Genomic DNA, 25,002 nt, shown 5'->3' with positions numbered 1-25,002 from the left:
AAGGAGTGAACTTTTAGCCCGAGGTCAGGAGAGATGACACAGCTCTTTTCCAGAGACAAGAGATTAAGTTAGAAGACTGCCTTTCTACAAACACCTCATTTGGAAGAAACAGGAATACTCAAACCCCAGCATTAATGCAAAGTGAAGCTGTCCTATTTTCCACTACAGGTGAAGTGACAAGTTTCATCGAAAAACAATTTCTTTTTTTTTTTTTTTTCTTTTTTTAAATGAAGAGACATTACTAATACGCAATACTTCTGTTTACGGAAAACATCAGTATTACAAACCAAGGAGAGGATCCCTGTTCTTCTGAGACAAAAATAATGTGAAATTCACGTAAGCCAAGTATAAAAGGAACATTTTGTCCTTTTTTCCCCAGCAAAAAACAGTAATGAGATACACAGTGGTACAGGAGGAGACAGCCACATATACTTAAGGTAGAAGGGTATATCAGAATAATGAAAAAAAGAACATCAGTGAATACAAGGTGGAACTTGGAAATTCTGGAGATTTGAAGAACCTTTGGAAAGAGTAGGTAGAAGATCAACCTACACTGTAAAATATCATAAATACATTTGCAAAGAAAGAGGCAAGACAAATCACATTGCATCTGCCCGTTAAGAGAGTAAACAACCAGAAAAATCACATCTAACTGGGGACATTAGTTTCTCAACCCTGAGGTCTTGGTCCAACACATGAAAGTGACAGCAGATCTTCATTTAGAGATCGCACTGGTAATAACCGCAGCACTTTATAGCACTAATTCCAAAACATCACTCTTATAAAGTCACATAGGTATACCTTTTCAGAATTAGCTATATTGGAAGAAATGCAAAGCCCACAATTCACAGCTTTGCATGCAAGAACATCAAAGACCTCTGTGTTGCATCAAACCATTGATCAAGCTATGTTGCCATTTTCTAGAAGAAAACTGCTTTCCCAGTACAGATGTCATTTTCCATCCATTGCTAGGGTGACGGCAACTGAAAGGAAACTTATTCCAAGGAATGAATTTGTAGAACTAGATGCTCTTCGTGAAAGGAAGAGGTACAGCAATAAATGCACAAAAACTTCAGTGAATCATTAGCATTTTCAGAACGCGGACTGACAGCACCGCACATAAGCACAATAGTGAATGACCCATGCTGTAGGGTTCCACAGTTAAGTATTGATTGAATATTTAGAATTCCACATAACATGTAAAGAAATCATAACCACCTGTCATCCTATGTTACTTACCATAACCATCATGTCTAAATGATGATGGGTGCTCTCCCAAAATAGCTTGCCTCTGGCGGCCCTTCCCTCTGTCTAACATGTGGGAAGGGAAAGAAAAAAGTTTAGTATGCACAACTATGCACTTGATTTCTCCAGTTAAGACACAAAGCTTCTAGTTAAGAAGCAAAAAAGTAATTTGAGTCCTTGTTAATTTTATAAACGATTTCTCATTCATTATATGTCTAAAACCACAAGCTGTAGCCCTGAGACACCAAAAATAAAAGACTGCCATCTGTATAACAAATTGCACTTAAGTTGATTTGGGGCAGTGCCCAATGAGGAGATGCAGACATTTAAAGTTTATGGAAATACCCAATAGTTTTCCTAAACAGACACCACACATTAGTATAGATAACACCATACAGCAGGATTTACCTATGTGTCTCTTAAAACAAATTTGAAATGCAGTACTTTTGAAAGACAGTACCTGAATCATAATATTAGCTTCAACAGCAACACATTTTCAAAGTGGGCTTCTTTCAAGAAGTTTCAGCATAAGCCAACAACAACCTGTATTACATGGTTTCATAATCAGTAAACAGAGAGCATTACATATGTGTACATATATATTTACAGAACACCTACTGATTTATGGGCATGCTGAAAGGATTGTACATTATTGCATTATCAGCAGCACATAACAGTTCAACTGAAGAAAAACATCACTGAATAATGCACTTAAACAACAGTCAATCCTTTAAGAAAACCCAGTTCTCTAGGATATAAAGTTAAGCAAGGGGTCTACATTACTGGAGGAAAGCAGTGCATCACAGCCAAAGCTGTATTTTCTAATCAGATCCATGCTGCATGACAAAGAAAATTTCAACTTCCAGATTTCTTTGTGGTAAGCAACAATTGATTTCTCAGAATCAAAAAAGCCACGTTGAAAAGATGGGGCAAGACATTTATCAATTTACAACAGTTCCCAGGAAATTTAAGTACGATTGCTGAAAATGGCAACTCCAGCCCAATGCAGCTGGAGGTATTTCCCCTGAAAAACAGGAACTATTCGCATTAGACAACGCAACAGTGGGAGATGAAAACACATGTGCCCTTTCTGCTCGGGATTTTGAGGACAGGTTCTGAGTCAGATATTTAGTTTGGCAATAAAGCCTGAAGAGAGAACAGTGCTGAATGCCTTCAAATATATAGAAGAAAGATAACTTTTGTCAAGTTTTGTTTTTCTATTCCCTTTTCAGGGTAACAGCTCTGATTCTTGGCTCTAGAAAGCAAATGGGCAGTCATATCAAGTATTTTGAGCATTTAAACTGTATGCAGTAATCTTTCAGAAAAATCAAGTTTATAATTCCAGTCTGTAGAGCTAAATCCTTTGAAGTTGCACACAGTAATATAGTAAAGGACAACATTCCTCAAATAAACAATTCTGGGAGAACACAGTTTGACAAATATTTGCTCCTCATGATGGTATAGTCCACTGCTCTCTCCTTGCCCCATACTTGTTCCTTCCTTGAACAAAGTCCCTTAATTGTGCCAGTACAAATACTTGTGCAAACAGGCATTGAAACATGAGAACTGATCTGTGTTAAAAATAATTCTGAAAGGAAAGATTCTTTATAATCTAGTTCAAGTTTGGGGTTTGTTGTTTTTTGGGTTTGTTTTTAAATCAGGAACTTGAGTCACTGCATATGCTGGTATTACCACCAAAAGAAATGCTCCAAACTACAGTTTGAACTTTCTCACTAAAAGCAAGGAGAATATTAAAAGTCAGGTGGTTTTTTCAGTTCAGTCTAATGCAATATGGGTTCATAGCAGCAGGCACTTGTTAGGAAGTTTACTTTGGGGAAGTCTGTAATTTGTTACCATAAAGAACTAAAACCAGTTCTTTAAAAAAAAAAAAATCATTAGCAAAATGCATTTCCTTCCTAAGATTTGAGGGGGTATGTGAAATTCTGAAAGGATGTATTAGCATGCCTGTCCTCTGAATGAAATCCCTTTGGGCTAAGATCTTGTTTGCTGCAGTCAGATCCCTACAGTTCAGGGTCACATTAAGTTCAAAAGCCAAACAATGCTGCTGGAAGAGTAAGTTGAAGCACAAATACGAAAACTCTCTCTCTTTCTCTCTCTCTCTCTCAAAAAAAAATTCCACCAAAACCACCTGGATTACTTTATGGGCAAAATTGCTCTACAAGCCTGCTTTCTCAAGTATATTTCAGTGTTCATTCAACAATTTATACTCCCATTTTCTAGATAAATGGATGTGGGCCACGGTAAATGAAAAATCATGCTATATACAATATAGCATGATATACAGATATATAGATAAAACACAAGTCTAATTCTTTTCCTCTTACGTGTAGTAGAGTGATGTATAGAAAACAGAGACAGGCTGTCAAAGTAACAACAGGAGAGCAAAAGAGTGAGAGTTCTTGAGAAAGAGCAAGCTGTACCTATCCTAAGTTTTTCATTTTCCACTGTTTTCTCTAGCTTAGGGAACATTTAGTTTATACAGCCATATCTATCTGCAGAACAATTACATAATGTAATTAGATGCACAATGTTACAAGTCAGCCTCCAAACACTGCAATGATCAAAAGATATGAGGGTCAAATTAACCCGTCAGATTTTTCAAATTCAAACCTTCAGATTTTTTTCTTGCCCTTGAGTTTCTTCAAAATTCCTTTTTTAACTCAGGAATTTGAGAAAAAAATTTGAATCCTGATACAAATAGTCATAATCTACAAGCTGCAACCAATACTGTAGCTCCCTTGTTAACTTTTTACAAGAACTTAATTTTGAAAATTCAAGCCCTAAGTTTTTAGTTGTACAACAATTTTACAAGCCCAGCGTCTGTGCAGAATTACTTTGAAAGTGCGTATCACTTGAGATGGCCAAAGCCCTGGTTCTCATATAGCCTTTGATAAGTAGATACTCTATCTTGGACACATTGTCTTCACTTTTCTAACTTTACATTGCACACATTATTGTACATAAGTTACTGAACACTGCACTCAGTAGTTACAGGTTTGTTTTCTTTTTTTTTAAATAAACACTTTACAGGAGTTAGGCTACACAGCAGTTTGTCTTTACAGATATAGTCATAGTTTCCACTAACATGTGTTAAGCTCTGGTAATTTTTACAGCTGAGTACTTAAGACACAGTATGCCTGTACCAATTATGAATCTCCCTATTTTAATACTTAAATATAACTGAGGGGACCTATCTGATATTGCAGTGCTCAGTTCCAACTATCTACAGATAAGGATTAAATTTCCCTACTACTAGACAATATTTACACTGTTAAGACTGAATGCAACTCTCACATACAGCAAGTAATAGAAAGATTACAACGTCAATGATATCAACAAGAGAGGTTCTTAATTTTGGAGGTTCTCAATTTTTCAGTTGTAATTTTAAGGGAAATAAGACCAGCATACATACAAACTTGAACAGAATGGGTACAGTCTATCATATTATTCATCCCATACAAATCTGAAGTACTGAAAGTGTCCTCCTTTAAAAACTTGTGGTGGTGGTGCATGCAGTATGCAGACAAGGTGAATTGCAAGTCTGAGTTTTTTCAGAGGGTTTTTTTGTTTGTTTGTTTGGTTTTTTTTTTGCTGATGCCGATGTGGTGCATGATGAAGTGTAGAGTCAGCCTGCTGAAGTCCTCTATCCTTCTTAATGCCTCGTCCAACATAGGGGAAAAGAGTCCTTTCGAAGGAGAAGCAGTGTGCAAGTTTGTAGTTTGTAAGGAATAGTCTGTACCAGGTTTCCTCTCCTCCAAAGAGAGAGAGCTGCTTGGAGAAATGCAAGTCCTTGAGAACTGCGAAGGTGCTTGCAGGTGTGGGCTCCTTGTTGAACTAAGTGGCTCAAGCACACGGCAGTAGGGGGCACTAGGGCTCAGGGTTAATTTCCTGGCTTGTGAACACAGCCTTCAGCAGCACTGGCTTGCTTTGAAATGACTATTGCGATACAGCCTGACCACGTATAAAGGATTGTCATTAGTATAGTCAAACATCTACAGTGATAACATATGAAAACCTACCTCGTCGGCCCAGATATGGTTTAGTGTAGTCCCAACTATCGTTGTCGTTTCTAATGACATTAAGTCGAGTTGGCTGTTCAAATAAAAGTGAAAAAGGTTAAGTCTTGATTATATATATTTTTCTAGCAAAATTAAAAGAGAAACTCCAAGCATTACCCTTGCATATTCAATTTTTAGTGTGCAGCATCCTGCATAGATATCTGCTCCATTGAGTGCAGCCTTCGCCTTCTGGGCACAAAACACTGATTCAAACATACAGATCATGTTAAGGATTTTTTTCCCCCCAGGTGTCTCATTCACGTCCCTTTCTTCTGATACGGCTTTATTTTTGTAGCCTGAAGATATTTCACTATTGTATACCTTACAAGACTTTAATATAAAATTACCAACAAGTATATATGGATTCAACTTATGTTAAGCATCTGTTTTTGAGATGTAAGCAGCGCGTGATAAGACCATTCATAAATTAGTAAATTCTTCAGTGTGGATTGTATAGATGCAAGATTTTTTTTATGCTCTGAGCTTATGCCGTTTGGAAGGGGAGATTCTGGTGGATTTAGTAACTTTCATCAGAGGACATAGAAAGTTACCAGCAAGCCTAGAAAATATTTGAAGGGAAAGTTTGAAGGGAAAGTTCAAGCTGCATCATTTGGGAAGGGATCAGAGCTTGGGGGAGAGAAGGCACGACTTAACACAATGCATCCCTTCTCACAGCTAGCATTAGCTAGAGACCTGTGGGTAGGGAGAACATGAACTCAGTAGTTACTTTACAGTGAAAAGAACTAAGAAAGAGTACGCCCTTTTTAGCTTGTTAGCCAAATAAAACCACAGAACTGAGAGAGATACTTTGAATGAACAAATAATCACCTTGCATCAAAAAATACAAAAAGCAGATTGCTTTAAATCCACTGCTCAAGGCAGATGCATGTACCAGGCTCCAACATGTAGGTTAGTTCATATCCTCTACACACTCCAAGATTAGTTCTATGACTAGCAGAAAAATGTACCTGAGCCTTGGTGCATGGCAATCCATGATATCATACATACTCAATAACATATGATGTCAGAAAGCCTGAATCTTGCAGCAGACCAGACATTTTGCACCATCCTTTGATATAATTTAGTGAAATTTTGGAAGTAGTCTGTATCAATAGCATATCCCTCGTGTTTTACCACATTCCTGCAGCCCAACTTCTTCCAAGGTGACGTGGGTTCACTCTGAATTTAAGAGTGAGAAAAGTTAAGCTCCCCAGACCTCTAAGAAATTGTTTGACACTGGCTAGAACTGTGGGAGCACATCTGCAGAAGTAATGGGTACTGCAATTGAAATATGAATAGAATTTTGAACTTTTCAGACAAGGCTTGTCTTGAAACTCACTTTTTCCCCTCCCCCCCAAACAGTTTACCTACGCTGCTGCATTACTTTGCTCACATTTGTGAGTTTTCTTTCAATTGCTGGTTGGTTTTGTTTTTAATAAAAGGCATGTTGCAGAATTTAATTCAAAGGACAGAAGTATGGTAGTTTCAGAGTATGTGCAGGGTCCTCCCCACAACTTCCTTAATCTTTCACAAGATGCAGAATAACCCCCAACTGTACAAGTCATCTGATCCAGACAACACCACTTACCACAAACTTGACACACTATCATAGTAAGTCAAACTAACTATTGTCTGTTAGGACACACAGTTGAAGTCTTCTACATAGATAAACAGCAATTAGTTTGCTTTTATGGAAGTTAGGGTAATTCTTTTTGCCTGGCAAATCATCAATGCAGCCACCGGTTAAGTCATATGTTACAGAAGTGACCCCCTAATAAAGCCTGCCACATCAGTAGCATCTGAAATCACAAAAGAATTTCTCAGATTTTGGTACAACTTTGTCCAGATAACAGCTCAGAAATGGAGGTAATCAGTTTCTAGGAAGAGGGCTATCAGAGTTTTATAAACTAAGGCGTAATCATATCAGACTTTGGACTTTGCAAACCGCAGTAACACATTAACAACTCTGAACATTCATCCCATGTACAACTTAATGCTACAAATACAGTAAACAATAGGATAACAGAGCAGAGAATTTCCTCAACACATGATAAACAGGTTAAGGAGGCCTAAGTTGGTCTCGTGCTTTATTAAAGTCAGAATAGTAAGACAAGCAGTATGTATTAGAACTATTTTAGAAGAGTCTGAAGAAGTCAAACTACACCTCTGCAATCCCTTACCCATTTCCTGAGCATCAACACAGGCAGAAGCCATGAAACTTTTGTGTATAATGTGTTGTCAAATCTATGACTTTTTTCATGTCTGCAATTATTAGCCTTAGGGCCACCTATAAACATGGTTATCAAGATCAGTGTTGACAATGTCATTTTCCTATAAAGATGAAAGATGTAAGTGCTATTTTGTCTTATAGACATATAGAAATTACCATTTCTTAGATAGAAATTAAAAAATAATTTGGTCTCAAAATTACACAGTATTTTTCTGACATTCTCATGTTAAATCCCATCTGCAGTCAAGAACCTACAGCCAAAAAAAAAAAAACCACCAACACACACCACACTCAAAAAGGATATTCAACCATAGCTTGTATTCCATTTCTCTTGAATATAACAATGCGCTGAACTTTTCCAACAGGGTTGCACACAGTATACAAGACATCCTAAAGAAGATTAAAAAAATATTTTAGTCAGATGTGAAATTTTAAACACTTTAGGTTCACAGAACATTCTCTTGCATTGGCATTTAAATGCCAAAGAACAAAGAAAAGGCTTGTTAACTTTTCATTTATAATCTTCCCTATACAATGTATACATTCATGATTAGCATTTTTATGGATTAACATAGTACAGGCAGTCAAATCCGAAAAACAGGTAAAAAACTTCTATAAGAAATACTCATGCAAACATTAGTTTAACAGGTATCTTCAACTGTGTTAAAACCCAGTAACTGCATCCATGTTTCATGCTGTGCTCCCTTTTAAGCATGTGCTGCAATAGTTTTACCAACCCAAAGAGAGACAAAGTGACACTGTAGTTATAGCACATTTCATTTCATAAGAATCTAGCAGCTGAGGGTTTTTTAATTGTTTGTGTTCATTTTCAAAAGAGTAACCAGGGGTAGTCCATGATGTAAGCTTAGGTAGCTTATCAAAAGGAGAATTTCAATTGTATTCACCTGAATCAAAGACACTGCAAGTGGCTGCTCTGCTTCTCCACTTAAGGCAGAGAAAACTTCTGACAGGAAACACTGGATTCATGCAAACTCATTGTTAACACTCTGCTTTCACCAGCATTTGTCTATATCACAAGGAACCAATAAAATTCAAGACCATCTTCAGTGCTGCAGGGGAACCAAACAGTAAGGAGAAAAGCTTGCCTTACTGCACAGGCTGGGCTTATGATGTGGTGCTAGGAGTATCTCAAACAACAGTCTATTACACATAACAATTCAGACATCATAGTACCAGAAACTAGTCTCCAGCATTAATCTGGCCAAGAAAAATAAGTTTAGAGTGATTATACACCCATACTCAGAATTCCCAAGACTCAGGCTTGAGAACCTGAACAAACAGGAACTGTGATTTCTTGAAACAATTCACTTGTTAGATCACGTTCAAACAGCTGAAAGCACATAAGCTTTACTAGACAGCCAGTTTCATAGCTAAACCTAGCAAGCAAAGACATCTCGGTGAAACATGCTACCACAATCTATTTTTCCCTTCCTTTCTTTATATCTAAACCAAATACTTCCAAAATGTTCATTCCAAGATCTTAGCGTACATCCTCAGGTTTATTTGGGGGACAAGAGGAAGAAAGGGGAAAGGAAGTAGGTATAGTATTTATTATTATGCTCTGCAGAATAGCAGAACAATTGGGAGGCAAAGGGGTGGGGGGCATGCTGGATTTCTTAAAAACAAAACAAACATACCCCCACATACCCCCCACATACACAACAAGAAACTAGAAAAAGAGGATGTCTTATTGCTGGCTACAGCTGCAGTGGTATAACTCCTGGCTTATATAAAGCATCATAAGCTTTAATATATGGGCATATTACCACTAAAAAAAAAAAAACAAAAAGAAACCCACAACAAACCAAAAACATTGTCCATGCTCAGGGACCTTGCTCCAGACACTCCAGTGAGTGTTTTGCATAGCTACATGAAGCAAACAGAGGAGACTGTCAACCTTAAGATTTTCAGAAGATGGGCAGACATTTTTAGAAAGGATTCAAGCACTCTGTACCCCTAAAAAATAAGATTTATGAGATCACTTATAGGTATATTTTCTATGCACACTCAATAGCGCGAACAGCTCCCCTCCATCTCCTCTTGTTTGGGAGAAAAGAGTCCTGAGAACTTTCCAGCTCCAGATGACATTCATTTTCAGGCAAATGCCTTTTTCACAATTTTGTCTCAAAAAAATTCTTCACAGCCACTGAATTAAAAAAAAAAAGTTGTCTTTCAAAATGTAAGCTCTACTCAAAATGCCATCAGTATCGTTACTCAGCAAGGCACACACACAGCTTGATTTTTTTTTTAAATTCAGCTACTTTAGATTACCAAATCAATCGATTCACAACATACAGTAACATGGGATATTTTAAATAAAAAATTAACACTAGCGTTACATACATACTAGAATATCATAAAAAAGGAGGTGCAGCAATCTAATCTCAGAAGTTGATAGTTAAGTTTAAAACATTTCAATTACCAAGGCATACCACACCTTCCTCATGCATGTACGGAAGGTTTAGAAGGTTGAGAACTAAGAGGCAACAGCAGAGGTATAGGTGAACAGACAGTAACAACTGCAGCAGCAAGGGTCACTTTGAGAAGGTCTGTTTGAACAAATTTGTCTCTTCTTACAGACAAATCCCTGACAAAGTTCTGCCCACAGATAAGGAAACTGTGAACCAGAACTTCAGAGACCTATATATGACACCTTAGGCAAAACTTTTTCAAAACACCAACTCCCCATCACAAAGCGGGGGGAAAGCAATTAGGAATTAAATACAGTTAAGTTGCCCTTCTTGCTCTTCACTGCCACACCCCTCTAAAAAAATTCTGCTAGGAAAGAAGCAGGTCACAATTGTAATGGAGGAAATAAGCTGCAACAAAATTTTAGAACAATTTAGCTTCTTCCACAAGATGCCCTTGAGCAGACCAATTTCTCTGCAAAAACTGTATCTTGTTTTGAAAGAAAAGCTCTTAAGAACTATGGAACAGTTTATTGCAGTTATTCAGACTTGCGACTTAAAACTGGTTGCAATTTTTCATCTATTTCATCTAACTGTAGTTCAAATTTAAGGAGAGAAAAGTGTTCAAGAGGAAGAGGTGGTGTTGGGCTTTGTGTTTTGGGGAGGGTTGGGGTTTTTGTTTGTTTGTTTGTTTTTAATAATGCAGTCTTTGCCTGATGCATTCTTAAGTTAACGGTTTCTTTAACCCATTGGCCGAGTGCAAAATTTTTATTTTTCTCATCACATTCCTAGTGGTTATGTGTACAATTTCTCTTCCCAGTTGCTATGACTCTACTAGTCTACACTATTTTCAATGAGCTCTGATGCTTGCAAGTAATTTTGGAAATCTGTCTGCTTCTAGTGCTCATTGGTATACTCCAGACAAATAGCTGGGGGTAGTGGGAAAGGGGAGGGGTAGGGAGGTGGGGTGTGTGTTTGTTTGCTTTCAAAAAGGAGCCTCTGTGCTAGAGGCTTCATCCTCAGAATTTCCATAAAACCCTCCTAGCCCAGATCCTAGCCCAGAACGATGCTTCTGCTACCAGTTTCCTCAAGCATCTATGTTCAACTCAGCTGCTTATGCAAGCCAAATTTAAAATGCATGAATGAAACGTCGTTTCCAAAATTTGTATTATAGTCACATGCAAAGAATACTCTAACTTAGTGGATTTGTTCACACAGCTCAAAGCAGATATATTTTTAAACACTGGTGAAAAACCAACTCATACCTTGCCATAGTTTTCTATAAAGAAAACTGACAGGAGAAAGAAAATTCATCATCCACTAATGAATCAACAGGCAAAAACCTATCGATATTCACAATACAGTGAAGCAAAACGCATGATATGGAACTGACTGCTTGAAGTAATTTCAGGAATACTAAGTTTGAATCAATTTGCTATCATAATATACGGCACATTAAACAAAACTTAATACTCGCATTAAGTTATATAGTTCCACACAACCCAAACACTTTGATTGATCCATACTATCCTATATATTTCCCTAAGAACAAGTAACTTATGCTCATATCACAGTATTACAAGTCTCCTTGAAGCAGACTTTTTGAATTTTTCCTGAAATATTTCTGTGCAATTCAACATGTACTATAAAATGTCTATGAAAAATATAAGCATTCAAAGCATGAGACAACATGCATTCTTAAATACTAGCAAAAAATATCTGTATCATTAAAAAAACATGCACATGTGCCATAAGTAGATGGCAATAAATTAGGATGCAACTGTGTATATGGTATGACTTGAAATACTGAAAAGTAAAATGTATCAGCCCAAATAAAAGTAAGGAAGATTCCATGAAACTGGAGTTGATCATCAACAGATGAAGGAAATATCCTTTCCACAAAGGAAGTACTTAAAAATTAAGGACTGCAATAAAATAACCCCTCCTACTGGAAAAATTACTTGCTATTTAAACATACACCACTCAGAGCCTAAAAGCTAAATGACATTCCTGATGTTGTGGCAACACATTTGGAAATATTTCAGAAGCATGTAGCAACTTAAACATTTCAAAATCCTGGCCACTGAAGTCTTCAAATGTATTGCAAAATATCTGTACAATGAGACTGAATCATCTAGAAAAACCTTTTTTCCAGAACATGCATGTTACTTATGTGAAGATGGTGTAAAGCTTTGGTAGGTGAATTAATTCCTGACTCAAATTAACAGTGCACAATTTTAACACATAGTACACGATGGAAATAATGTAACAGAAATTGCTGCTCCCTGCCTTTTATTATTTTACTAAAAAAAAAAAAAAAAAAAAAAAGGAAACATACCACTGTAATTGGGTAGAGAGGATTCTGAATTGACAACAGGAGAACTTTATTTCCACCAGATGGGTCATCAGTGTTCCCTGGCCGAGTAATCCTCTTACTTGTTGAGTAGTTGAAAAAGGCTTGCTGTCCAGCAATGTATACAGGTTCATCTGCTGCAAACGTTACACATTTCTTCGCACTTTCTACGTTTTCAAACTCCACCAGAGCCTGGCGTTTAAATGGCATCATCATGACATAGCTGGTGAGAGAAACATTACATTAAGTTTTCCTATACGCTAACTCAAAACAACTCCAAAGTTCCATATCTGTCATATATGATATGTTTTTTCTAAACAATTCCTAACAAGTACATAAAAGGAAGGTAAGTTTCCCTGCTCGCGCTTCCCAAACCTGGTCAACGCATTTCTAAAGCATTTGCACAAAACAAAGAAATGCAGCTATAAGATAAATAAGTAATAAGCAGTTGTTTTCCTGAAGAAGTTTAATGCATAAAAATATTCAACCATTATAACAAACAGTTAATCATTTACTAACTTACTACACCTACAATTAATATTAAAAAAAAACTTGCTAAAGCCATTTATGAGGTAAAGGATCAAAGTAAATGCAAATTATAAAACATATTCAAAGTTGATACATTAAACACCTTTGCTGTTGCTAAGAAATTTAAAGTACTATTTTTGACAAAAACTACCTTAGAGGAAATAAACAGAAGTATTCTAGTTAACCAAATTCAGACACAGACAAACTCAAGAAGCTTTGTCAGCTGATTAAGTTTTTGAAAAGTAACACTCTCAGGCTAAAATGTACCTATTTGTATTCCTGAACAAGATTGTGCTCACTTCATTTTATTTATTTATTTAAAGATACTGGTACAATTATGATTCAATTATTTGCATATTAAGGCAGTGTAAAATACTATTGTACTATTTACAAAAACCTATTTGACTTCAATACATGCATCTACTTGAAGAGAAATGCATGCTTCCAAAAAGAAGCACTCAAAACTCAGAATAAGCTGGCTCTACCCATTCACCTTTACTATTTTGTTCACAGATGAGGAATCTTTAGGCTATATGACCTTTGAAGGGGCTTTCTCTGAATAACCATCTCATTCTGAAGGTCCTACCATATCACAAGTACACCTCCCATACAAAACCATAGGAAAAAGCATCATTTGCTCTGTGGCCCATCCTTATTTTTGGTATATTCACTTATATCAAGACAACCACCCTCGTGCTGTTCTGCAATTCAGTTTAGCTACAGCTCATATTAAGGCCAGGACTAGCTGTGCTACCGAGGTCTGATAGCAGACACTAGGGCACGCAGACAGTGTAACTCTGCTTGACCAGGCTTGCCATGTACAGAAACACAGAAACTTCACATAGCTAGAAAATCTTTATGCTTTACTATTAACTAAGTTCTGGATTTCAAATGGCTATCATAATGTATTTAAAGAGGTCCAAGAGACTTTTAAATAATGCTCCCAACTTGTCCAGAGACATGACTTTATACTGCTTGACATACCATATGGTTCCGAACTTTTCAAGAGCTTCCACAAGATCTGCTTCCACAACTGATTCACACAGCCCTCGGACATGGACGACAGGAGAAACAGAGACTTTGTGATGACTTCCCCCGGCATCCTAGCATCAAAATGACATTTTAAAATTTAACACAGAACAAGGAATACTGCTGTCATTAACTAAAATTAAATATTTGGCAGACACTACACTGGGTCCAGAAGCAGCCACCTAAATGTACAATCCAAGCATATTTTAAATAATTTAACTTTTCTTTCCAAACAGATCGCCAAGTTCAGTTGCTGAAGTCTACTTAAAATAAAATGCTTTGCAGATTTAATTAATGTGTTTGCATAGGCAAGATTTTTCTAATATTAAAAAAAAGCCGATTTAACACTTCGTTGAATTGCAGGAGGTCTTCCACTCTATTCATTAAAAGCATAAAAAAAAAAATACTTGGACATGCATAACAGCTAAAATATTTCTGATACTCTTCCTGTTTGTTTATGCCAGTATTTGTCCGAGACAGGCTGGGGGGATAAAAAAGCAAGAACAAACAAGGGCCACCAGTAAACTGAATAAAAATTGATTATTTTTCTAATGTACACCGAGCTGTGCCCCACAATGCAAGAAAATGCCAGCTCTGCACTATACTTGAAATAAACCCAACCTCCCTTCTAATTCTGAACACTCTTCATACATGTTTTTAAAAACTCACAATTTCGGTACATATGGGCATGCCCTCTCTTTTCACCCCAAGGTTAACCATCATTAACAGATTCAGCCATCGTACACAGAATTCCCACTATGAGCATCTTTCAGAGCTACTGCTACGACTTCAGACAGTCTCAGTTCTGTGTGACTGAAGAATTCGGGTTGGAATCAATTCATCTTTCCATGCAAAGCCTGAAGTAGGGCTGAAATTTACTTTATATATTCCAAGACATGGGGGTAAAAAAAAAAGAATAAAATTATGTAAGCCAATAATGAGAGATAATCAAAGAAAGATTAGAGACAATAAATGGCACACTAATGGCACCCTGTAATTACCAGCACCCAAATTTCATACATGTAATGGCAGTGTAAAGTTGATGTATTCAAATTTAGCAACTACATCAATGTGTTTGATCTAACAGATCAAGTGGTGTTGATTTTTCACTTTTTCATAACAAGTAGTATTATAGCATCTTCTGGAATGAGATTCTCTTTTGTAGCACAAAAGAGCATTCAGCTCCAGTAATTAAGTAACCACAATGATTGCTACTACTGCTACAGACATTGCTCTCTTCCCAATCCATTTGAATCTGTTTGATTCAAGGAAAAAACACATTCCAGATAACTACAAACTGAGTCTTGTGTATTTAATTCCCATGTTCCATACAAAGCTCTCCCAAAAGAATTATGTATTTTTTTCTTTAAATCAAGGATTTGACCATTCTGTTTGAAGCAAAAGCCAGCACTTCAGACTTCATCAGATGTCAGAACAATCTGCTGTGTAATTTTTTTAAGCTTAGCTTACATTTTATTCATTTGCAGTATGAAAGCATTTTAAATGGCAACACATTTCTTCGAATAAGAGCTGTGACAATTGTGGGGAAACACCATATTTGCATAAGATACCATATATCCTGAATTAATCAGCTGAGGTCCACAGTGGTAGCAGTGATCAAAGTAGTCATAAAAGGTTAATACTTTGAACTGCAAATACTTAGGCAATTGCAGAAGGAACAGAACTACACAGAGGTTTTTTTTTTTCAGCTTATACATTCTTTACCCACATACATACTTTTCAAAGCTAAAAGCACCACCTGAGGAAACCTTCAAAAGAAAACTAACAATAATTACCAGTTTTTCCTGCAAAGTCTAGTACTCTAAGTTGTTAAGATAGCAGGCACCTTTACTTTATTTACAGCCTACGGAACAATCAGAAGTTATTAAATCAATTATTCATTGCCCTACATACTTGTTACTATATTAAGAGCCCAGTTAATGCTAGGGGTATGCATTTTCTTTTGTTTTCTTTTCTTTAATGCATTCAAGAAATCTCACCTAAAAATATTTGTCTAATCAGATGGCAAAATGATTTTCTTACTGAAGCAAAGGCTCACTACAAAGAGCTACCTTACTTAATTAGCACCCCCATACATCAAGTCAAGCTTTTCAGAGTGGATCATAACAGAACAGTATTTCTCTCTCCCTCCCCTTCCCAGTTCAATTTTCTGTTATAGTTTCAGATCATGTGCCTTTGTCATGCATATCCCTTCGTATTTTATTTATTAGCAGTCCATTTAAGCTTGCCTACTGAAGATACAAATCTTTCTAATAGTACAAACTCTCTCAAAAATTAATACACTTATACTTGCATCTTCAAATCCATTATACATGAGTTATACACACATATACAGGTGTCTACACTTCTGCAACTGGAATTATTCTCAGAACCATCAGCAAATACAGTTTTTGCTTTCTTTTGTAGTTAAAGCAACATTTGGCTTTCCAAGCCAAATTTCCTTCTCCCATAACACCATACAGAAAGCATCGTTTAGTAGGGTGTTGTATAGTAGGAGATTTAGCAAGAATTGAAAGTTCTAACACTGCTGCTATTATAGTAACTTGTGCAGAAGCTCAAGAAGCATGGAATAATAATAAAAAAAAAATTAAAAAAAAAACCAACCAAAAACCCCCACAAAACAGTGACATCTCAGTCACTTGCCATGAAATTAAGGACTTGTCTACATAGCTTTTCAGAAACTAATTTGTACAGATAAAATCACTGATTATAAATGGCCAAATCAGAGGGCCTCTGCTTGACTCAAAATAGTTTCTAACCAGCAGCACTAAACAGCAGCACAAGAACTGAACGTAAGTCAGTCCTGAGCCAGGAAGCTGCAAACTAACATTCACAGAACATATTGGTGAAAGACACGAACATGTGCCACAGGCATATGTTTAAGTGCAAAAAAGTCTTCACAAAGGGCAGACATACATATTATTGTCAAACAAATTTGGCGGCTACCAAGCTGCAGTATCAAGCAAATCTAGAACGATCCTTGATTTCCTCTAAAAGGAGGAGAAATAAAACCACTAGACCACATGAAAAATCAAACATGTCTGTAAGTGTAAAGCATCTTCACAGCTAAGGTCAGAAAGTATACAACTCATCCAACTGCTGCCATAATTTCTTCCCAGAGATGAAAAACATAGGATTTTGACCAAGATCTCATGGTCACTGTATCTTGAAAACTACACATGCTACAGTTGGCACACAGACAAAGGTTACATCAAAGCATCTGCTCACGTACAGATTAACCACCACCAGTATTTCTCTGCTTATAAAGGAATCTTTCAGGTCCTCTAACTCCCACGATGGCACAAAAGCCCCATGCAAAACTCCAACATGACACCTGCACTCCACCAAAGCCAGGAGAACAGATTAGCTAACATTACTGCTGTACCCATTAATATATATGGCTTAAGGGTTTTTGAAAGCTCAATAACAATTTCTTGAAGAATCATTAGCTGGACAGAAAATGCCATTATTAAATAGATAATGGAAACAGACTTCCTTTCTAAGTGCTCAAGACCAGTAACAAGGGCAGAAAAGGTTTCCCTCAAGAAAGAAGCTAGGAACATAAAAATGCTTAACATTGAAACCAAGCTTCTGTAGAGAGCTGAGGCACGAAGGGAAGTGCTGACATAACCAAGCAGATGAAGCACAAAGAAGTTACTTTACATACATAAGACTGCAACAGAAGCAGCTTCAAAGAACGGCTATAACATTTTAATGTCCATTCTTTGGTGACCTACACAGTTCTAGACAACATTTTAAATAATCACTGGTTTCTTGCTAACAAATTATGATTCGCCATTCTGAAAAGGAAGAAAGTCGTCATGGGCTCTAGGATGATGTCTCTCTTGCTCAACAATTCCAGATTACAGAATTTTTCACCTACTGTTTGCACATAAATGTGCCCTTTATCCTTTCTCCGGACACCTTCCAGTCAGTATATTCACCTCAGTTCTATTAGTTTGTACTACCTTTTTTGGACCATCTGCTCCTTTACTGTTTCTCTGCTTACCTCCTCCATCTCTCTTTCTCCTTACTGCAAAAGGATGGCACTCCTCCTTCATATTCTCTCCCCCAGGTACCTAAATATACCGTTATTTTATTTCTCACCATTCAGATTATCTTATTCACTCTCAACTTTTTCATCTTGCTGCATCCCTCTTAAATGCTCTGAAATTGCTTTTATAAATATGACAGAACTGGGGGGGGAAGCCCCAAAAGGTTGCTTATTAGGTATGTAAGTGCCCAAAACTTCATTAATGCCTAACTATGGACTGATCTGCATCCCACTGCCTTGCAGGATGTCAAGGGTAGCTAGAGTTACCACACTATAAAGGCAAGGTGAAGGTACACAACACATTCCCCAATAATCTCAGCTCTGCCCACTGGGGATGGTCTGATGAGGAAAGGCTTTCATAAGCAGATATGCAGCATTTTGTGCACACTCTTCAACTGCTAGTTGTACTACGTCATGATGGCATTACTTAAACTGTTTGCCCTGTCATGTATCATTCCTGCTGATCACACCTGCCTGCCTTGAGCAGTTCTGTCTCTTCCCTACAGAGGTACAGGAGACACCTCTCTCTGTGGCACCTGGAATTCCTGTAGCTTTGCCGTGACAACAGTATTTGCCATACACAGTGAAGTAAGACAGTGTCTCAGAAGAGCCAAGCAAATAAGACAAAGTTAAGGTTCCATGGCAATAGAAGTATATACCAGTTCTGTAAATCCTGGATTTATTTTTTTGTTCGTGGTGGTTGGTTGCTTGGTTTTGGGGGCTGGGGGGCGCTAGGCAGGAGAAGGGGGTTAAGGTTAATCACACCCCATATTCTGGAAGGCTACCTGGCAATTTAGTTTTGTTTTGGATGTGGAGTTTGGGGTATAATTTCTCTTGTTTAATGCATACCTCTTCCTAGCACTCTCTGTGTCCTTTCAATTATTACAACTGCTACAGAATGGAATACCTGCACTCTGGCCCCTTCTGCTAGTTCTGAATCTGCCCTGAAGCGGTCAGGCAGTTGGACTAGATGATCGTTGTAGGTCCTTTCCAACTGAAATACTCTATTCTCTTTTCCTCTCTGCTCAGCACAATCTGAATATCCCTTTAAAACAAACACCACCCCAAAACAAAACCCCACACAACACACAGCATCATCAGGAGATTCAACCTGATGTGCTGGAAGAAGAACTAGCCTGAAGGTAACAGGTTTTTTTTTTGATGGAGGATTATTTACACTTACTCCACAACCGATTTCTAGGATGTACTTCATTTAAGAAATGGATATATGAACAAGTCGCTGCAAAATAGGTCAAGATCTGAACTCACTGCCATCTAGCTACTGTTACCACAACAGCCTGTGATAGACATGAAGCAATTGAGTTGCGAAGTGAGCTGCTTTGCATTTACCACAAAGCAAGAACGCTTCACATGGGAAGTTACAGCAGAGTAGCTGAGAAGCTGCAAGTTCACATCCCTATCTTACCTTGCAGTAGCTTGCAGTTATGTTTGTGTATTCAGACACCACATCTCATTTCCCCAACTGTAAGAACGGGGGTAATAGATCTTCCTTACTTCATAGAAATATTGAATAGGTATGTCAGAGACAGTGAGGCAGGTGGATGCTACAGGAAACACAGGTTGCATAAATACAACATTAATCAATGAAACTGAAATTTAAGGGAGGGAGAGAGGATGGAGCTGAAAAGCCCTCCAAACACCCTCAAACACAGCTCTTAACTCACATTCTCCCAGTGTCCTGACCCTCTGCTACACCTCAATTCTGAATCCTCTGCTAAGGCTTCACCACCACTCAACATTGCCTCTGTAAAAGTCATTCTCCCAAATCATACTCTCCCCCACAGAATACTTCTGCAAGACCACTTCCTACTCCTCCCCCGGTCAACATTCTGGTCTGTTCCTGGCTCTCCATGCTCCTCAGCCTTGAGATGAGCCATGAGGAAGAGGGTACACCTCTGGGTTATGAGGAGTGTCCACATGAGCGGGAAACAGAGGAAAAAGAAGAGCAAAATAAATTTTGGGTTTCCCCACCTGGATCTCGCATACAGACTTCCAGACACCCATTTGAAAAAAAAAAAAAAAAAAAAAAAAGAAACTTAGAGGCATGAAGGGTTTATTCAACCCAATGAAACAATCCCAGAGGAACGGGAAAATGCCACAATAATAAATATAGCCCGGCAGGGAGACCCCACCAACCTGCTAGCAGGGTCCTACTACAAAACAGCTTTTATACAAAGAGAGCATATAATCCATATGAGTGTACAGTTCACCGATATTCTAGGATGCATGTTCGGGGGAAAAAACAAAACAAAACAAAACACCACACCAATGAGGCTACCAGACTCCTACCACTCTTTTTACCCTAGTCATCCACTTTCCCATTTCTCCTTCTAATTCCCCATTCCCTATAGTTCCTCCTATTTCATCTTCACTTATTCTTTTTCTGCCCTCTTCTGAGCAACCCAGGATACTTACAGTTCTTCCCTCCTCTCAGCCTACCTTCATCTTATATGTCTTTGCCCTGAACCACATACAACTTTTGTAAGCTAAGAACATTTCCCTGGAGAGAAATTAATAAGGTATGTCACAGAATAAATACGTTTCCTGCACATTTTTTAATCTATTAGAGAAAAAAAAATAAAATTCACATTAACTATAATGAATAAATGCTGGCATTTTGCTATTAAAAGCCTCACATAACATTACTAACAAAAGCACTCAGTTGTTCATTTTTCATATATCCACTTTATGTTGTAGCTTATTCATAAGAAACTAGTTTGATCTCTATTATCAAGACAACTTCTGCCTCTCCAATAACGGACCTGTGAATACAGCTTTGCCAATAAGTCATCCGTCAGTGACCATGCACCTCCTTGAGGCACACTGCAACTGACGCAACAAGGTGCCTAAAAATCCTCATGTTCCTGACTTGCTACACATTTGTTTCAGTTTCTTTACTCATGACACTCAGGACATGCCATTCTTGAAATCCAAAACATAAAGTTACAGACATACTTCATGCCCTCATTACCTAAAGGGGCAGGACAATGTGTCCTGCACATTAACTGGGATAAACTGAGTCACTGAGGTCATCATGAAGACAATGAGAGCCAGAACCCAGAATGAAGGAAAAAAAGAAAAAAGTAAGACCTAGCTGATTTAATAAAATACTGCAGAAAAGAGGAATGGCAAGAGCAGCATCTTGTTCCTACCTGAAACACTGCATGTTTCACACATGACAAAATTTCAAGATAACTTAAGCAAGCATATGGATTTCATTCAGAACTGGCCTTTAAGACAGAGCACATTGCTAAGCCTTGACTGCGTCCGAGATGATGCTCTCTCACAAGGAACTATAGAATTAAAATTGTTCTTTCCAGAGATGTATGTCTGTTGCAGTTTATCGGGGAACTTTTGTACTAACTTAGCAGGTACCCTCTCCATCAAGAGGTTTAACTGACAGAGAGATGGTAACAGCAAATGCTCTCATTAACTTATCCCAGCGCTAAGTAAGTTCATTTTAACAAAACATGAAACAGAGGTATTCTAAATTTCAAGGTCTGCCATTAAATCAATGTTTTCTTGATCTTGCTTTTTCAAGTAAGAAACAGAAAAAGCCATCAAGAAGAAAAATTATTGCAATCAGCTTGACAATTAGTTAGCTAAGAAATCAAACAGTAGACACAAAACTATTGTTAGCCCAAATTTATGGGTCAAGGACTATCTTGATGCTTAGATACAAATTCATGAAGAATAAAAGGTATGTAGCAAAAAATTTAATGAACCAGCATGCTTATTAGCATTGTTCGTGGGGGAGGGAGAAACTAGAAATACAAGTGAATTTAAAAAGGAGGCAATCGTTTATGATCAGCCTTATCGCCGTATGCTGCCAGACCAAAGGTAAAACAGGATGAAAGAAACCCTCTGCCTCGCTTTCCTCCCCCGCTCTACGTTTCTATAGTTACACTCAGCAACAAGGCAAGCACAAAACTTGCAATGGCAATATCCCAAAAGGCCACAAGCTGCCCACAGAAAAGAGACAATCTCAGAACAGCAAAATCCAAATCACGTATATCTAGCAGACTGCAAGCTCAGTCCCTTTCCCCAGGCAATTACGGTAAGAAACAATTAGCCGCGCACCCTGAGCACGCCTGCTGCGGGGAGAAGGGAGAGGACGCGACTCAGCCCGGTTCCCTCCCCGCCTTTCCCGCCCCCCGACGACGGCGGGGGGGGGGGGGGGGGGGGAGAAGCGCACCCCCACCGGAAGCGACTCCATGCGCGGGGGAGAGGGCCAGCGGGCTGTAGCCTCGGGAAGGCCGCGTGGCCGGCGCTCCTACCCCCGCGGGAAGCTCACCTCCCGCCCGCCTCCCGCCACTCCGCGGGGAGAGCCCCCCCCGCCGGGTAAACAGAGGAGGGGGAGTGTCACGAGCCTCGCCCTGCGGGAAGGGAAGGGAGAGGAGAAGAGGGGAGGGGAGGGGAGCTGGCTTGCAGGCCTCCTTCCCCCACCGGCATCCTGACGGAAGGCGCCCGCACCCCCACCCCGGCGGCCACCGCGTCCCTCACCCCGCCTGAGAAGCCCCCTCCGCGCGGCGGGGGGGGCTTGTCCCGCCGACTCTCGCTCTCCTCCGCGCCGCTGTACTCGATCTCGCCTTCCTCGGCAGCGGCGCTGGGCTTCAGCCGCTTGGCCTGGCTCTCGTAGGCGCCGTCCTCCTCCTCCTCCTCTTCCTCGTACCGCTCTCCAGACGACGACGACGACATGGCCGCGAGAGGGAGGGAAGGAACGGCCCGGCTACCGGCGGGCGGAGGTGACAAGGGAGCGGGGACGGAGCCTGCCGGCGGCGGTGAACCCCAAAGATGCTCTGCGCTCCGTCCCCCCGCACGCACCCTCCCCGCGCCGGGAGCGGGTCACGCCTCCCCGCCGGTCACCGACGCCACGATTGGCTCCGAGTCTGGGAGGGGGCGAAGACGCCGAGGCGATGGGCCAGCAGGCATGCCCATCGGGCGCCGTCGGCGCGGCGACTGGCCGGCGAGCGCGCCCATCACCGCGCCGCGAGTCTGCCTCGGCACCGCCCCCTCTCTCCCTCCCTCGCTCGCTCTTTGATGTCTGAGGGCTCGGGAAGGGGGAGGCGGCGGGCGCGCGGCGACCGGCCGACGTAACGGCCCGCGGGGGCGCGCGCCCGCGGGAGGCCGCGCCAAGGGCCCCTGAGGGCCCGGCCCAGCGCCCCCGGCTTGGGAGCCCGCCCGCCTCCCCCCTCAGTCCCCACCGCCTTTGTCTCCTTCCCGGCGCCGCCGGCTGATAAAGGCGGCGGGGGGCGCCGAGCGCGGGCCCCGGCGCTGCGGGCCGCGAGGAGCGGCCGGGCCGGCGGCATGGCCGGTGCGTGCCGTCTCCCAGCTGTGAGCGCCCCGGCGCGCCGCGCTGCAGCGCTGTTGTTGCCAAGGTCACAGAGCCTTCAGGGAGCCATGAGGCCGCTCCCGAAGCACCTCCTCAGGCACAGCCGTTAGCTCCACACCTAGCCCTTAGCCCCTGGCCCATGAAGAGGAAGCTCGTGTGCTTGTTCACGTGGGCCGACGGGGTCCGGTGTTCGGCGGGTGAGAAACGGTACTGCGCTACGTATGCTCCCTACAAGCTCGATGAGCGTGGAGAGCTGCCTGGACAGTTATCTGTGTTCCCCCAGGGCTCTGTTACTGGTATTACCGTTTCTAACAGTGCCAATGTGTGCTCATAGGACTGCACTGCGTTGCATAGAGGTCTGGTTGCTGGCAACGTGAACAGTAGGTGGGTCTGCTCAGGGTTCCTGCTTCAGGGAGATGTTGCTGAAGGTGGCTCTTGGACCCCATGCCTGTCTGCATAGAATCATAGAACCATCGAACAGCCCAGGCTGAAGGGAGCTGGAAAGATCATCTGGTCCAGCCTTTCATGGCAGGGAGCCTAGACAAGATTATTTAGCACCCTGTCCAGTTGCATCTTGAAAACCTCCCGCGATGGGGACTCTACCACATCCCTGGGTTCCAGTGATTGGTTGTTCTCACTGTAAAAAAATTCGTATCGCCCCTTGTCTTCTCCCTGTGGCTCCTTGTGAAGAGAGACCGTTCATCCTCTTTGTAGCCACTCTTTAAGTACTGAAATACTGTGATGAGGCCCCCTCCCCCCCGAGCCTTCTCTCCTCCATGGAGATAAGACCTAACTCGTTCAGTCTTTCATCATAGGGCAGGTTGCTCTGCCCTTTGATCATCTTTGTGGCCCTCCTTTGGACCTTCTCCAGTCTGTCCATGTTTTTATTGAAGTGTGGGGACCAGAACTGGGCACAGTACTCCAGGTGCGGTCTGACAAGCACTGAATAGAGTGGGATGATCACATCTCTATTCCTGTTAGTAATATCCCTGTAGATGCAGCCCAGGATCTGATTTGCCTTCATTGCTGCAGCAGAGCACTGCTGATTCATGTTCAGCTTGTTGTCCACCAGGACCTCCAGGTCCCTTTCAGCAAGGCTGCTCCCCAGCCACATGGGTCCCAGCCTGTACTGAGCTCTTTGTTTATATCATCCTATGTGCAGGACTTTGTTAAACTTTATACTGTTCTTCCTAGCCCACTCTTCCAGCCTGTCCAGGTTTCTCTGTATGATAGCTCTCCCTTCTCATGTGTCCACCTCACCACCCAGTTTAGTGTCATCAGCAAACTTGGTGAAGAAGGTGCTTTCAATCCCATCATCCAGATCATTTGTGAAGGTGAACAGCGTGGGGCCCAGTGTCAATCCCTGGGGGACCCCACATGTGACAGGCTGACAGCCTGAGTAAAAAACATTGATCACCACCCTCTGAGTGCACCCTGTTAGCCAATTTTCTACCCATCTTGCAGACCACCTATCCAATCTGTATCTTGCCAGTTTGTCCAGGAGAAGGCTTCCTCATGGATGGAGGCACAGAAATAAGACTTTTAATGTTATAAGTTGCTTACAGGACTTTCTAGCTGAATTAGTTTCTGCTGCTGTGGCTGCCAAACCCAGGTGGATGTGGAGTGGAACCCTGCTGAAAGTGGGTCAATGGAGAATGGGTATAGGATTGTGCAAGCAATT

At 40.5% G+C, this 25,002-nt stretch overlaps 1 protein-coding gene across 1 annotated transcript in view; it reads right to left on the bottom strand.

Annotated features, from left to right (window-relative positions):
• The window catches only part of HNRNPLL (heterogeneous nuclear ribonucleoprotein L like), a 28,091-nt gene extending 5,260 nt beyond the window's left edge, over positions 1–22,831 (bottom strand). Inside the window, exons 1-7 of the mRNA XM_075496742.1 lie at positions 22,493–22,831; positions 13,849–13,967; positions 12,322–12,559; positions 7,859–7,944; positions 5,442–5,538; positions 5,286–5,358; positions 1,240–1,311 (exon numbers count right to left, since the gene is read on the bottom strand). Coding sequence (XP_075352857.1) covers positions 1,240–1,311; positions 5,286–5,358; positions 5,442–5,538; positions 7,859–7,944; positions 12,322–12,559; positions 13,849–13,967; positions 22,493–22,687 — 880 coding nt within the window. The 5' untranslated portion in view covers positions 22,688–22,831. The remainder of the gene's footprint in view (positions 1–1,239; positions 1,312–5,285; positions 5,359–5,441; positions 5,539–7,858; positions 7,945–12,321; positions 12,560–13,848; positions 13,968–22,492) is intronic.
• Between the last annotated feature and the right edge of the window lie 2,171 nt (positions 22,832–25,002).

This window comes from Mycteria americana, chromosome 3 (assembly GCF_035582795.1).
Source record: "Mycteria americana isolate JAX WOST 10 ecotype Jacksonville Zoo and Gardens chromosome 3, USCA_MyAme_1.0, whole genome shotgun sequence".
NCBI classification, from domain to species: Eukaryota; Metazoa; Chordata; class Aves; order Ciconiiformes; family Ciconiidae; genus Mycteria; species Mycteria americana.
This window is presented reverse-complemented; position numbering and strand designations above follow the sequence as displayed.